Source organism: Dryobates pubescens, chromosome 6 (genome assembly GCF_014839835.1).
Source record: "Dryobates pubescens isolate bDryPub1 chromosome 6, bDryPub1.pri, whole genome shotgun sequence".
Classification (NCBI taxonomy): domain Eukaryota; kingdom Metazoa; phylum Chordata; class Aves; order Piciformes; family Picidae; genus Dryobates; species Dryobates pubescens.
In genome coordinates this window covers 25463655-25479750 of record NC_071617.1, presented here as the reverse complement: position 1 = coordinate 25479750, position 16096 = coordinate 25463655, and the positions used below count along the sequence as shown (strand labels likewise).

Genomic DNA, 16096 nt, shown 5'->3' with positions numbered 1-16096 from the left:
ACAGTTTATATCTAAAGGATATATGCACACAACCATTCCTTTATAGCACTTAGCTAAGAGTTCAAAGTTTCAGTGTGCTTATTCTCAATTCACTTACTATCTGTCTTGAGTCAGACATTGACCAACACTGTGGTTAGGTGAGCAGATTGCTCAAATTAGCCCTTGTCTTTTGTGTTTCTGTCTGTGTCCTCTGAACCCACTTTGACCAGAGGCATCCATCCATCACTTGAACACAGTTACTGGAAATAAAACTCAGGTTATAAGGGGTTGCAAAGACAATAAGACTATAACAAAAAGTCAGACTGTAATGATAAAAAAAGTAAAGAGAGTAAATAAGCCTTCTCTTAGGCTAGTTATAGAATAAATACTGTTTACTGACTTTTTCAATGTGTTGTCTACTTATATTTCTTTGTCTGAGAGTTTTTGAAATACTAATGGAATCACATTCAGAAAGACAACAAAAATCAACCCACCAACTGCCAGAAGAATAAAATCAACAGAAGATATACAATAGTACATGAAGCTTCAAAGGCTTTCATTATTAAGAATGAGGGAGATACAGAGCCACTTTCTGGAGTTATCTTACTTTCATAGAGTTTAATAAAATCAGTTGGTGTCATGGGTTGAGCTGAATCTACTGCAGATATTAAATACCATGCTGCTGTCATGGCAGATTCCAAATGAAAGGGCTGCCTGGAGCAAAGTATCATGGGGCTTGAAGTTCAAATGGTAGCATCCTGTTCTGGTTCCTGCTTTTGGTTTCTGGGTTTGGGGTGTTGGCCTTTTCTGCTAGGCTGGCTGCAGGTTGGTGGGCAGTAGGGATGGATTGCTGGCTTCTGCTGCTGCTTCTGCTGTTTGCTGAGCTTTTCTGCATGTAGCCTAAAGGAACTATGAATCTTATAATCTCATTAAACTCTCTTTATCTTAACCCAGAGGATTTTTGTGTTACTTTCCCTCCTGTCTGTCTGGGGAGAAAGGTGGGGCTTGTGAGAGTAGGCTGTGTTATGACAGGACAGCTGGGTTTACCTGATGTCTAGAAACTGAATATCCCAATTATGCTGGTTAATTTGTTAATCTATCTTTGTTCTAATCTACCAATACAACAATTTATTCAGCACATATTTATTCCAATCACCATTAAATATAATTACAATAATATGGCTAAGTAGCAGCTAGCCATCTGTTTTTCTCCCCACAGAAAAACATTCATTAACAAACTTCTTCCAACTTAAATCCTGGACTTCACAGTGGAAAATGGCTAATATTCAAATGGTGCAAAACTCAGAATTCCAAACACTTCATTGTTTTTTTTTTCAGTGCTGTTAATTTGCTAAACTTATAACTTCTACTACATAACCAGAAATCTACATAATCTAGAAATGTACAGTAAGAGTTGGGTGGCTCTGCTAACACTAATTACATTGCTGCTTCTTCTCATATAATGGAAATGTAATTATATAATGTAATTGAAATTTTGTATAAGAAATACAGAAAGACTAGCACATTTTCAGATATAAGATACAGTGATTATACACCAATAATAGTGATATGAAAATAATTCATTCATCAGACTAAGCCATGCCATTGATTTCTGCAAGAAATGGTGGAGAATGACTTTTTAAAAGTATAATGATTTTAATGAGACGGAGACATTCATAAATCTAATATCATCAATATGTATCAATCTACAACCCATTCACATCAAGAGAGTCCTGTGAGGAACTGACCACAAGCTTGGTGGAAAATGATGTCCTGTGGGGCCCAAAGGACAGTAGTTAGCTCACCACCTGCTAGTGGGTTACATGAAGCATTCTTCAGGGCTCAATACTGAGCTATTTAAAATCTCATTACTCTGCAAGATTTTGTGAATGACATCAAATTTGGAGAGGGGAGTTCAGAATCACCTTGACAGGCTGGCAAAATGGGTTGACAGGAATTTCATGAAGTTCAGCAATGGCAAATACAAAGTTCTGCAGTGCAACAGTTCAGGCCAGACACTGGCTAAAAGGCTGGAAAGATCTTGGGCATTCCAGTGAAAAAGTCAAAAAAGCATGCCCTTGTGGCAGAGATGAGGCAACTGCATTGTGGGCTACATCAAGAGTGCCGAGGGAACTCAGCATCTTTTATTTTCTACTTGTGAGACTGTATATAGAGCACAAAGTCACATTTCTGACTCCCCAGTACAAGCAAGACATTGATATATTGGAGCAAGGCTGGTGGAAGGTCACCAATATGAAGAGAAAGAGGCTGAGAGGAGCAGTTTTTTCAGCTTTAAGAAGAGGAAGAATGGGAATCACATTGCTGCCTTCAGTTACCCAGCCTCATGAACAGTAGAGATGTCAGGATCTTCCCTGAGATACACCACCAAAAAAACCCCAAAACACACCACCAACAAACCAAAGGGGAAAAAAAAAAAGAGGGAGCTGTCACAAAGTGCAATAAAAGAAATTCTGACTAGACAGTAGGAAAACCTTTTTTTTACAAAGAAAGCAGTCATTGAAAAAGGTTATCCAAAGATGAGGCAGAATTTTCATGCATGAAGACAGTCAAAGTGCAGCTGGACAAAATTCTGAGCAGACTAATGTAATTTGAATGTAATATGAATTTAAATCACACTTTTTAAACCAACATGAAAAATGAAGTGTTACTGCTTAGGCCTAAAAACTCCTTTTAGTCTAAATGTTCTGACCAGCTACTATATAATACAGCTTTTTATTCTTGGCCAAAATTATCAATAATTTAAAAAAACCCAAACAAACAAACATACCTTCCCAAAGAATTTGATTTCTCTGCCATTGACCTAAATCTGGGTAGTCAGGCTTTCAGATTTGGTAACAGCTTTCAAAGTGCATTAGTTTTGCTTGTGAAATATTTCCTCTCTGGCACAGCTAAGAGGAAGATATTCATGTTTACTTCATTAAACCTATCAGCAGTGTTTGACACTGAAGATCAGCATGTGCTGCTGACTTGCCTGGGAGTACTGGCAGAAATGAATCAGTCACCCTGAAGTGGATAGGTCAATTTCTAATCAGCTTCAAGACAATTCTGATAGGTGGTTCTTTCTAGTCCTGAAAGCCTTTATTTGTGTGATGCTACAAGGATTGACACCACCTCTTGTTTTAACACGAAACTTTGAGACATCTTGAGCAACCCACTTCAGTGGCAACAAAAATTAGCACATTCCTTGTCTTATTTAATTTCCCACAAACACAGATGGACTGCATACCTAAGGTCATTGTGAAAAAATAAAAATAAGTTAATATGATGTATTATTACAAAATGTGTGGAATAAGGGAAAGAATGTTAGGGTACTGGGAAAAAAAGACAATTAGAAGTTACTCAAGGCCAAACATTGCTGAGAGTTTTGATGTATATGCACATCCTTCTTGTGGCTGTGCTGAAAAGGTGATGGCTTATCAAGAACATCAGTACACTATGAATGCCATAAGCAAGATTGAATAGGTGGCTAAAACTAGCTTACTTAGGTCCTCCTCATTCTTCACCAAGCAGCAATCTACAGTCACTACCCATACATACATACACACCCTAACCATCTTTGCATTCATATTTTCCAGCTGTAGACTGATGTTATTATCTAGGTGTTCACTTTCAGTCTGGACTATTGCAAGCACTGTAGCTGAGGGTGACATGAATCACTCAAAAAAATCAGTTTGGTCTATTATCCTCAACCTCCTTCTATCATATTTAAAAAATAAAATAAAAGAGGAGTTTTAACAGATAAGAATGTATATTTTAGTTTTAGACAACCAAAGTTAATATAATCTTAAAAAAAACCCTGCTCCTAAGTGAAGGTGGGAAGATTTTATATTTTTTTTAATGTTTAATTAAGGTGTTTATATAAAATTCCAAAAATATAAAAATTCCTCCTACTCTAGTCTTTAGCCAAAGCATCATTTTTTTTAACATTTATTTTATTTTTCAGTTTAAGGAGCTATTTTTTGATAGATCAATTTTGATTGCAGCACAGAAACAGTAAATCATACCATCTAGAGAAAATAAACAGGATAAGAACAAGACTCATATCAAGAGAAAAAAATTTGCTTACTGATACTTGCTCCATACTCTATACTCTTCATAGTAAAAGTCCTCAGCTTTCAGTTTCTTTTCCATTTTAGTGGCCCACAGAATGCGTAGCTTGTTACTTATAAGTAGTATTTTAATGTAGTATGTGAATCTATTTATAACACTGAATAACACTCTAAGAAATTAATGAATTATCTAATACAAATTTCAATGCCAGAACTTAAATTCTGGTTTCTTTAAAATCATGCAATTTGCCATAGCTTTCTTGGAGACATTTTATCTAGCACCTCAGCATAACTTAAATTCTTAGTAATTATTTACATTTCATAGGTCTATAAAGTGAACTCAAAAATCACTGAATAAATGCTCTCTTTAAAAATAAAAAATGGATTTTTATCATTCTAGTAAGGATTTATTAGCTCATAATACAATCTTGCCTCTATCATTCCATTTTATCTCTGAAACAAAATACATTTTCTTAGAGTAGCTTTCAGTAAATGCCTGTTCTTGGAATAATTCCTTTTATTACTTTTCCTAAACTACAGCATTGTACAGGAGAGCTGTAAGTAGAAAAAACACTTTAATGTCAAGGTTTGCTCATATAGATTACATAAATTACAAAGCCATATTTTACATTAATGAACATTTACAAAATTTTGTCTTATTTTCAGTCACTTGTAAACACAAACATTTGCTTTAGAGACAAAGCAGTTGTTTCCTTCATGGTTTATTTTTATCTACCACTTCAATCTATTTGAAGAACTTATTGTTGCAAGGCTGGGTTTCTTTAATAATAAACAAATGTTTTCTGTAATAAACTCTTCAATCTACATTAGAGTGCTTAACCTTGCTTTGGAATTGAAGGTCTTGACTGTTTTTGCAAACTCAAAGCGTTACTATGATTCTCAGCTTTCTGTGCTTACAAATGTAAATCATAATACAGTGACTCAGATTTCAGAAATGTTTCATAAATAAGTCATATCTTTTCATTAAATTCCTGTTTCCAGTCTATTAAATTCAGGGGGTTGAACAATAGCATTAAATAAAGAACAATGTACTTAGACACTGAATTTGTTAGTTAGTTACAAACTTGGTAACATCTGCAAGCTAAATCTGGAAGCCAGAAAAGTATTCAGAGGTTTTACTTCTGTCTCTATATGAAAAGAACTTTTACTTTCTAATTAAATGGCAAATAGGATCTGCTTCAGGGATTTTGATTTTAGAAGAAGTCCTGTTTTGTGCTGTCAACTTTGGTGATACTACCAGTCACTGCATTGTAAAAATACTGAAGTTACTAGTGTTCCAGAATTGAAATCTAGGCCCTGAGAGAGAGAATTTATTTTCACTATAAAATTATGTAACTCTCTTAAGAATTCAGACACTTTGGTTTATCTTCAAGCAATGGCTTCTGATTGGAAAGAACTTCATCTTTTTCCTGCTTGTATGATTCACTTACGATACTGCAATTGTTCAGTCTTATTTAGTTCCTTTTTTATCTCCATCTTTCTTTTCTGTAAAATTAAATAAATTCATCTGGGTACCCTTTCTAAAACAGCTTCATAAGGAAATGAGGTTTACACATCCATGCTGTGTGTACACTTGCCTGCCATCATCCTAAAGAATATGTATCCATGGGAATTTTCAACTGAATTTGAGAAAAAGACAGATTTCAAGTATAAACAATTGCCTCTATGTTTTATGGAAATATTGAAGAAGTGTGCTCCAACTAAGAGACTTGTCTCTCAAGTTATGACACATCAAATATCTTACTAAGTACCAGCAGGAAAAGCTTACTTTTGATACTTACCAACCAGAAAACAGAAAAACATGCTGGATATCAGGTTTTGTCATTTTCAGTGTGTATTGAACTACCTAATGCAATGGTTTATTTCCACTTTGTCTTTTTTTCAGGTAATCTTTCAGTGATTAGGCTGCAAATGTTACACAGCTTTAAAGGGTTCTTTTGAAAACACAAAGGTCATGACAATATTTATGAAAGTTTCCCTGGGAATCACATATTCCTTCCTTTGGAAAAACATCATCCAGAATGAGCATCTTAATCAGGTAGTTTGCAACTTGGAAGAAAAGAAGGGATAACAATTCTTTCAATGGATTCCTTGTAAACTACTTTATCTCTGAGAGTGGGTCCATGAGACCCTGAAGTGAAGTCAATTAGATAGGGATGAAACAAATCATGAAACAGAATGAAGAAAGAATAAAGAAACCTGAAAATACAGACAGAATGCACTCCAATAATAAACATATTACATATTAATCTTCCACTAGTTAATAACCAGTATTTGTATTATAGTTTTTTCTAAATACGTAATTAAAGACTGTCATCTCATTGAGTTATGCATGGCACAAATTCAAAGTTAAAAACATGGTCTAACAGTTGAACACTAGCCTCCAACATCAGGGCAAGTCAAATCAAACTCTAAGTGTCGGTGAAGAGAATGAGACACTTCAGCAATTAGAAAAAGATGAAGTGTTTGGGAGACATTGAATGCCTACAGGATGCTGAATACAGGGATGTATGTTGATTTCTGTTCTTGGCAGACCTGTCTACTAAAAAAACAGATCATTTAATTATTTTCTGAAGACTAAAACCTGCCTACAGGAAGGTCCTCTTAAATAATATTTCTATCTTTCACATATTTACATAGCAGTTTAAGTACAAGCTCAGGAGGTAGTGGCTTTCTTAATTTCACTCACAAACTTTTAAGTCTGAAAGTTTCATTTCTCAACAGCATATTCTGATAATCCAACTGCAAAATTACTATCTCTGAAAATGTATTGTATCTCCCCAATACATATTTTGTTATTATTCTCTAATGGAACATTGTACAATAGAGGAAGAATTCTTCTGTTGCTACTAAAGGGCCATTTGTCTTCTCACTTAATCTGGAAAAAAATTCAGTTCTGTCAGTCACAGGAAAAGGAAAAGCAACAATCCAAGTAGGAGCAACTCTGTTAGATTTTCTCTACAAAATTTATATCTGAAGGTCTGACTGCTGTATACTTTTGGTAGGCACAAAATTGTCAATGGTTGACACAGATAATATTTCAGTTACAAAGATTCCTTTTTAGCCTGGAGAAGAGGAGGCTCAGGGGAGACATTCTTGCTCTCTACAGCTACCTGAAGGGAGGTTGTAGACAGGTTGGGCTGGTCTCTTCTCCCAGGCACCAGAACAAGAGGACACAGTCTCGAGGTGCACCAGGGGAGGTTTAGGCTGGATGTTAGGAAGAAATTCTTCATAGAGAGAGTGACTGCCCATTGGAATGGGCTGCCTGGGGAGGTGGTGGAATTGCCATTACTGGAGGTGTTTAAGAAGCGACTGGATGGGGTGCTTGGTACCATGGTTTAGTTGATTAGATAGTGTTGGGTGATAGGTTGGACTCAATGATCTTGAAGGTCTCTTCCAAGCTGATTTATTCTATTCTATTCTTTGTCAGACAACAGTAGGCAGAGTTTGTGAAATGTCACGCAAGCTTAAGTATGTAACTCACTCCCCTCTAATTTATTTTGCTTTTTAAAACTAAAGTGATAGATTTTACACAATTTTAGTGCACTGTCTGAATTCTTCATATTGGATGAACAATTGGATGGCTAAAAGCCTCTAGACATTATCAAATAAAATATTAAAACTCTACTATTCTCCTGAATGATATTGGAGTACATGTTAAATATGTCCAGAGGCATACCAGAAGCTCATAAAATAATAATGATTTAAACAAGTTTGATGTAGAAGTTGAAACTTTACATTTGTGGATTTTTAAAGGCAGTATCTCTCCATAAGCCGTTGTCTAACTCATTTACATATTTCATCATTTTGTAATAATTATGTATAGGTCTGGTCTGCCAGTTTCCAGGGGAATTGCACTGGTTAAGGGTTGGAATAATTACAGTTAAAAGGGACTCTCTGACATCATCTTACTTTCAGGTTGTATTGCTTTCTAAAAAAAGCATAACTTCTGGCTCAACTAGGAGTTACACATTTCATGCAGAAATCACTTTCTGAATTTCATGGACTACACAACACAGGAGATCAAATAAAGTTATATTAATTGTGTCCCTGACCTTAAACTATTAATTTAAAACCTGACAAAATAAAAGGGGGACATATAAATTAAAAGGGCATGAGATAAATTATTTTTAAAACATATAAAAGATGTTAAAAAATAAAATAAAAAAAATCAGCTACTACACCTAAACTTCATGTGAAAAATATTTTTTCATTCACATTTCAGAAAGCTGAAATTTAAAAGTGCAATGAACTCACTCCTGTGAGATTTTTTTTTACAGTTAAAATTATTATATAGGATATTCCAATAAGAAAAAGTGACACATCTGGAGGATAAGTGAATAAAGTCAGAGAAAAAGTGAGCATCAAGCAGTAAATAAGAGTGCAAAAATAGTGAGATCAATAGACCTGCTCTGAGAAGTAAGAATGCAGGTTTTAAGTTTCTGTGGAAAAAACAAACCAAAAGAAAACAAAAACAACAAAATGGTTTATCAAATTTTGGCTGCCAGTGTCAGTAAAGTATGCATGCACTTTTGCCTATGTAGTTTTAGCTGAGAAGGTATTCAACACAAAACACTAATGTCACATTAAATAATTAGCAATAGGACAGAACAGAAAAGCCAGGGCATAATTTATTTTACCTGCAGATTGAAATGTAGACCATTGGTCTTTTCTTAATAAGTATACAATAATAACTTGAAATAGCAAACTCAGTTCACAAAGTAATCTTTCCTGGTTTTATTCTATGATACTCACAATGAAAGGAAAAGCTTTGGGTTTTTTTTAGAACATCTTTAAAATATTATTGTAAAAAATAAAGCTGCAGTGGCTACAATTGGAGGCACACAGCTGGTAGGAGTGTGTCTGGGGACGTGCAGCCTTGCATAGCTCCTTGCACCTTAACTCACTTATAGGGATACTCCTTGAACAAGCCCATGCACACTTATTCCCTTGCATGTGGCCTTGCTTGTTAACACCCTCTAAAGTTAAAAAACAAATAAACCAACACACACACACCCTCCACCCCCCCCCCCCAAAAAAAAAAAAGGACATAATATTTCACAGCATACATCCAGTTGGAAGAGACCTCAAAGACCATCCAGTCCAACCCTCGACCCATCACTGAAGGGTAAACAAGTTACCATGTCTTTAAGTGACCATTCCAATATTTGATAAAAACTTCCTGTGAAGAAGTAATTCCTAACATCCCACCTGAATGTTCCCTGGCACAGCTTGAAACCATTTCCTCTAGTCCCGTCACTTGACAGCAAGGAGAAGAGGCTGGCCCCCTGCTCATTCCAACCTCCCTGAAACATTTTAATCCATAAAACATAGGCTGAATAATACAGCTGTCATTAAGACAAACACTACTTTTGTTAAAGCTACTACTGATAAAGATCTGCTAAACTTTGGAAGACTTAATACTTAAAGATTTTTTTCATGAACACATGGGTAAGTCCAAGTAGCTTATGCAGAAGTAGTTCTTTCTTTCATATTATAATGAAATGCACAGGAAGACATAAAATTATAAAAAAATTCATGTCATAATGGTAAAACCAATGGATGTCTCAAGGACACAAGACAGACAAGAAAATACTGTACTGTGACTGGGATATACATAGTTTTGTGTGATTTAACTATCAACCACAGCCCCCCCCCCCCAGCAATATGTTTATGCCTAATTAAGTAGATCAAAGATCTGTTCTTTCTCCAGATGGTTGTTACACAGGAACTTAATAATACGCCATGCTTGCTTCATGGCATTCAAGAGTTTTCATTTCACACTTATTTCTATGGTGTATTTTATAATATGCTGTGCTGGGTTACACCAATCCTTGAGGGGGGAGGGTTGTGAGAGCCCTGCTTCCCTCGGGACAAAAGAAACCTGATCCAGGTGGACCTGGTTTCTCCCTCCCAGGAGGAGGGGTCCTCTGAGCTAAGTTGGTCTGATCCGCTCCCCCTTCCTGTACAGCAAGACCATAATGGCGGGGAGATGGGGCATGGCAGCCATCTTTCTCTTTGCTCCTGCCTCGCCTGTTCGAAAGGACGCACAGCTGCTGCTGGCCTCCTGGTACTGCCACGTGGTCGGGTCTGATCTTCTCCCTGCCACATCCAAACTTCTCTAAAGGACCGAAATCCACATACACTGAGGGAGATACAAGGCCATCCAAATTTGGTTTTGTGTATTTTCCTATTCATCCTTATTCCTTATCCTTGTAAATCCTCCCTGTTATTGATATATATATATAAAAAAATTTACTTCTCCTGCTTCCAAACTGACTCCAGATTATTTTTTGGTAGATTAAACTCCAGTTAAGGCTCAAACCACCACATATGCTTAAAACTCATCACACATTGTGCAGAACTTTTGTACTTTCTATGGTATACAGTTTACTTTAGACAAATGATTTTTAAAAAAAAAATCTTCCATCCTAAAAAACCCCTCCAAACTGTGAGAAAGGAGGATATGATTCGTGTTAAACACCCTGTGGAGAGAATAGCTGGTGGGATGAACAGTCACATGTTTGCTTAAAATCAGTTAAAACCAGAAGTGTTATGTCACCTGTACCATAAGAAGCATGCATCCCGCCTAGAGGGCGACTTCCGCCTCCATCCAGATGACCAATAGGAAGAGGAGGAGATGACCCTGGCCTGGTATGGTGCAGCTGCTCGAGACACCACACCTATTCTAAGAACTATTTTACATAACCACGCTTTTTCTAAGAACTGTTTTGAATATTCATATCCCGCTGGCATAAAAGTTTGGCTGTAACTCTTTGGGGTATGCAAGTCGGTACAGCACAGACGCTCCCCACATCCAGCACTGTTTGCCTTTTATCTTACAAAATAAAATTCTCATGAAACTTTAAATTTATTCTGGAGTGGACAGCTCATTTATAACAAAATCAAACATAGCTAAAGATGTCCTAATGTTCAAATAATGACATTACTTTTCAGTTAAGGTACAACATACTTTTCACATACTTCTGTTATCAAACTGAAAAAATATCTGTGTTCATTTTTGCTACCGAGATCCTGATACTGCCTTTTACAGAAACAGCTTGCTTTCAAGCACATGTGGAAATTGTTAAATGATACATTAAAGAAATACCGTCACAAATGTATGAAAAGCTAAAATATGTGTTTATTGTCTTACGATAATTCAGGCAGGTTTTATTACCACACCAGAATCCTGTTTTACTGAGTAACAAGTTCAGTTGAAGTTCTGACCCTAGAATTAGATTGCTCTCAGGAGCAATTCCTTTACTTACACAGATCCCCTCTTACTTACAATGACTGAATAACACAGGTCGCCTTCTAGTTACACCCACTGAAGATCAAATTATGGAATTATAAGAAGCATAATATTTGTAATGTATACATAGAATAAACCAGGTTGGAAGAGACCTTCAAGATCATCGTGTCCAACCCATCAACCAATCCAACACCACCCAAACATCTAACCCACGGCACCAAGCACCCCATCAAGTCTTCTCCTGAAAACCTCCAATGATGGTGACTCCACCACCTCCCCAGGCAGCCCATTCCAATGTGTAATCACTCTTTCTGTATAGAACTTTTTCCTAACATCTAGCCTGAATCTCCCCTGGCGCAGCCTGAGACTGTGTCCTCTTGTCCTGGTACTGGCCGCCTGGGAGAAGAGACCAACATCCGTCTGTCTACAACCTCCCTTCAGGTAGTTGTAGAGAGCAATAAGGTCACCCCTGAGTCTCCTCTTCTTCAGGCTAAGCAACCCCAGCTCCCTCAGCCTCTCCTCGTAGGGCTTATGCTCCAAACCCCTCACCAACTTTGTTGCTCTTCTCTGGGCTTGTTCCAGCAAGTCAACATCCTTCCTAAACTGAGGGGCCCAGAACTGGACACAGTACTCGAGGTGCGGCCTAACCAGTGCAGTGTACAGGGGCAGAATGACCTCCCTGCTCCTGCTGGCCACACTGTTCCTGATGCAGGCCAGGATGCCATTGGCCCTCTTAGCTGCCTGGGCACACTGCAGGCTCATGTTCAGTCTACCGTCAACCAGCACCCCCAGGTCCCTCTCTGCCTGACTGCTCTCCAGCCACTCTGACCCCAGCCTGTAGCTCTGCATGGGGTTGCTGTGGCCAATGTGCAGAACCCGGCACTTGGATGTGTTAAATCTCATGCCGTTGGACTCTGCCCATCTGCCCAGCCTGTTGAGGTCCCTCTGCAGAGCCTCTCTACCCTCCAGCAGATCAACTCCTGCCCCCAGCTTGGTGTCGTCAGCAAATTCACTGATGATGGACTCAATGCCCTCATCCAGATCATCAATAAAGATGTTAAAGAGCATGGGGCCCAGCACTGACCCCTGGGGCACACCACTAGTGACTGGCTGCCAGCTGGATGTGGCACCATTCACCACCACTCTCTGGGCTGGGCTCGGCCCTTCAGCCAGTTCCTAACCCATCACAGTGTGCTCCCATCCAAGCCATGGGCTGACAGCTTGGCCAGGAGTTTGCTATGGGGAACGGTGTCAAAGGCCTTGCTGAGGTCCAGGTAGACTACATCCACAGGCCTCCCCACATCCACCAGGCGGGTCACCTGATCATAGAAGGAGATCAGGTTGGTCAGGCAGGACCTGCCCTTCCTAAACCCATGCTGGCTGGGCCTGATCCCTTGGCCACCCTCTAAGTGCTGTGTGATTGCACTGAGGAGGACCTATTCCATAATCTTTCCTGGCACTGAGGTCAGGCTGACAGGCCTGTAATTCCCTGGCTCATCCAACCGGCCCTTCTTGTGGATGGGTACCACGTTGGCCAACTTCCAGTCATCTGGGATCTCTCCAGTGAGCCAGGACTGATGAAAAATCATGGAGAGTGGGAGAGTATCCAGAGAGTGGGAGTGTAACTATTAAAAACAAGACTTCTATAATGCAACCTCCAGCTCATTGTGACCACATACTGGGCCAGCCCTACGGTTCGCTACTATTTTGTGGCTTTGCAGTAATTTTAGTTTCAAAATGGTTAAGGAAACTTCATGAAAAACCAAAACCTCCTTAATCCCTTCAAAGCCTTTCCAGGTCATTTCAGTTAAACATAGATCAGGCATATAGACTAACTAGAAGTATCAGAGAGGAAAAGGAAGAAACCTTCAATTTCCCTAGTATAGATTCCAGCCCTCCCTCCCTGCAACAAGGCAACAACGGGGTTCAGCACATCAGCACATAAGTCTGAGGAAAACACTCATAGCAAAAATAATATTGGGTTACAAATCATCCAGGTCCCCACTTTGAGGAGTTCTCCTACTACTTTCTCTAGTGCAAAGGCCTCTATGCTACCTTTCCTGTCTCTTTTACCCACTTAGAGCTTCCAGTCTCATTTGAGTTATATAGTGACAACAGTAGATCTTTAAGCATTAGTAGTTTTCCCGTGTATTCTGTATTGACATTATGCAGTCCATGTGGTCATTACAGTAAAACCAAGTATGGAATTGGAAAAGAAGATAACTTCATGAGGATAAATAAAAACCTCCTTGTACTGAAGCTTTTCATGTTTGGGTCTAACACAGAAGAAGCGTCTAATTTAATGAACTGAAGAGGAGGTACAAATATGCAGCAGAAGCAGGTATGGCTACAGCAGCCACAACTTTTTTCACTGCATGTCAAGGGTTCACTGCTTGGGGGTGGGGGGGAAGAGCTGCTTCTAGTGTAGGTTTAACCAGGATCCCAATCTTGCTTGCTGCACTGCCATGCAACAGTTTATATTGCACAAACAATAAACAGAGTAAAAAAACCACACCTTTTGACTGTGGTGCAAGTTTACACTGACTTAGATGCTTACGGAATACTCTTTCAAAACCCAATTTCATCAGAATGTTGCCAAGAGAGGTGTTCCCATCCACATTACAAGACACTCAGTTTCCTAAACATCCTAACCAGATGTTAGAGCTGATCGAATGTCCTCTGTAGTTGCAAGAAACACCAATGCAAATGCAAAGGGGTAGAAAGAAACATGCAGTCAGGCCAGGGAGGAGAGCTTGCCTCCATTTCAAAGACTGTAGTTTGACAGTTTAAACAGGCTGGAGTATAGGACCAACGGTTTAAATTGACTCATAGTATGTTTGTAGGTCGTACAGAACTGCTACTGTTAAACTGGAGGGGTTCCTCCAAGATGGATGCACTACTGCCAAATAAACATTTATCAAACAATTCCTTTAAGTTAACACCTACTTGCCCCCAAATGTACTGATATCTCCAATAAATTAGCTCTTAAAATAGAAAGGTAAATTTTTTTTCTTGTAAACAATGCTTTCCTATAGCCTTAAAATCAGAAACTGTTACTACTACAGGGTAAATAACAAAAGTAATTTAGTTACACAGTCTGAATGTCAAATCACAAATTTCATTAAATGAATCATCTCTCAGGGGTCAAAACGAAAGCTTTGCTATGCATTATTATCAAAGGGTAATAAAGCCCTTCATGCCACATCACAATGGCTTAAAAGAGGAGTTTAAATACAAAGACTGAGAACTTATTCCAATGCAGACTGTGACAGGAGTAGAGGGGTGAAAATCCAGAACTACAACCTAAATAAACTCTTTTTCTGCTTATAAGCAATTACACTTCTTTCAGGAGATGACAGCTGTGTTTCTGCACATAGTTATAACTCTGTATTTACTACTGGGTTTGAAAGCAGACTTGGGAAGAAAACTTTCCAGCAACTTTGGCAAAACATAACTTAGTAAAACACTTTGTACAACCTGGTATGCCACATATGCAACAACAGTAATGTTACACTCTTTGCTGAGAGTTTAAGACTCGCTGAATGTTTGCACCAAATGCAATTCTAATTATTTGACCTGAAGATGCTGAACTTGTTGCTGTTAACCAAAAGAATTACCATGTCTTAACTAGACTTACCTGCTGTGCTTTCAACCCTGCAGTCAACTCCTAAGCCTTCCACAGTAACTTCCTTAACGATGTCAACCTCTGACATGTGAAGACTTAATATACCTGAGGCTTCATTTAACCAGTCATTGGAAACATTGGAATAGAAGAAGTTGTGGAGTCTCCTTTTCCAGAGACTTTCCAAACCTGCCTGGATGCATTCCTTTGTGGCCTGCCCTAGGTGATCCTACTTTGGGGGGGTGGGGTGAGGGGGTGTTGGACTCAATAATCTCTAACAGTCCCTTCCAACTCCTAACATTCCATGATTCTGCAGTAGCTGGAGCATTTTATTCCTCAAGTCTTCAAAAGTATATAAATGAAACCATACCAAACAATTTGAAATGTTTTTGTTCTAGTATTTTCACTCATGTGTCTCTAACTTAGAAATTGGGACTGTTACTACAGAGTGAGGCTTCCTGGATCAACTCCTTGTCTTTGAACGGAGTTGAAGAACTAATGTTTCCAGTTTAGTATTCTTTGATGCAGTGTGGAAACCTCTATTTATTTTTCAAGCTTATTTTAAAAAATAGTTCGTTTTCCAGATCTTTGCAATCCTATATGCCATTCACAAAAATTTTATACCACAGTGTCAGGATATGAAAATACTTTCAAATAACATTGCAGTGTCAGTGTCATTTGACAGCATTTTGCTAAATGGATGGTAGTTAGCCTTGCACACAATTCTATAGGCTAACAATTTAATAGAACAAATACAAAACAAGACAGAATAATGGTGTCACCTAAGCACCTAGAGGCAAAGCATCACAATCTCTACAGGCACAGTTACCTCATGAAAGTTTTAGCAACTCACACACCCTCCTGGCATGCTTTATCACCAGTTCTAAGTTGCTATGCTTCCTAGACAGTTGAGAGTAAATTAATTATCACCTCTACACTAGCAGCAAACATACCACAGTGTTTTTCATCATGGCTTTAACAGTGAATCCATCGGAGACCTGCTGCTTGCTTTTCTTCAAGTGCCCCAGTGGCTCCTGCTTCTGGGGACACCTGTCACCTACGGGCTTTGAGGAGCTTGCGCCCGGTTTCTCCACTACCATTTCCCCACCAGGGTCCGCAACGGACAAGAAGTAAAATACAGACTGGAAA

The 16096-nt window shown here is 38.5% G+C and overlaps 1 protein-coding gene across 1 annotated transcript in view; it reads right to left on the bottom strand.

Moving 5' to 3' along the window:
• Positions 1-16096, bottom strand: part of PACRG (parkin coregulated) — a 221252-nt gene that overhangs the window by 204504 nt on the left and 652 nt on the right. The window contains exon 2 of the mRNA XM_009898923.2: positions 15901-16089. Within this exon, the coding sequence (XP_009897225.1) occupies positions 15901-16047 (147 nt within the window). The 5' untranslated portion in view covers positions 16048-16089. The remainder of the gene's footprint in view (positions 1-15900; positions 16090-16096) is intronic.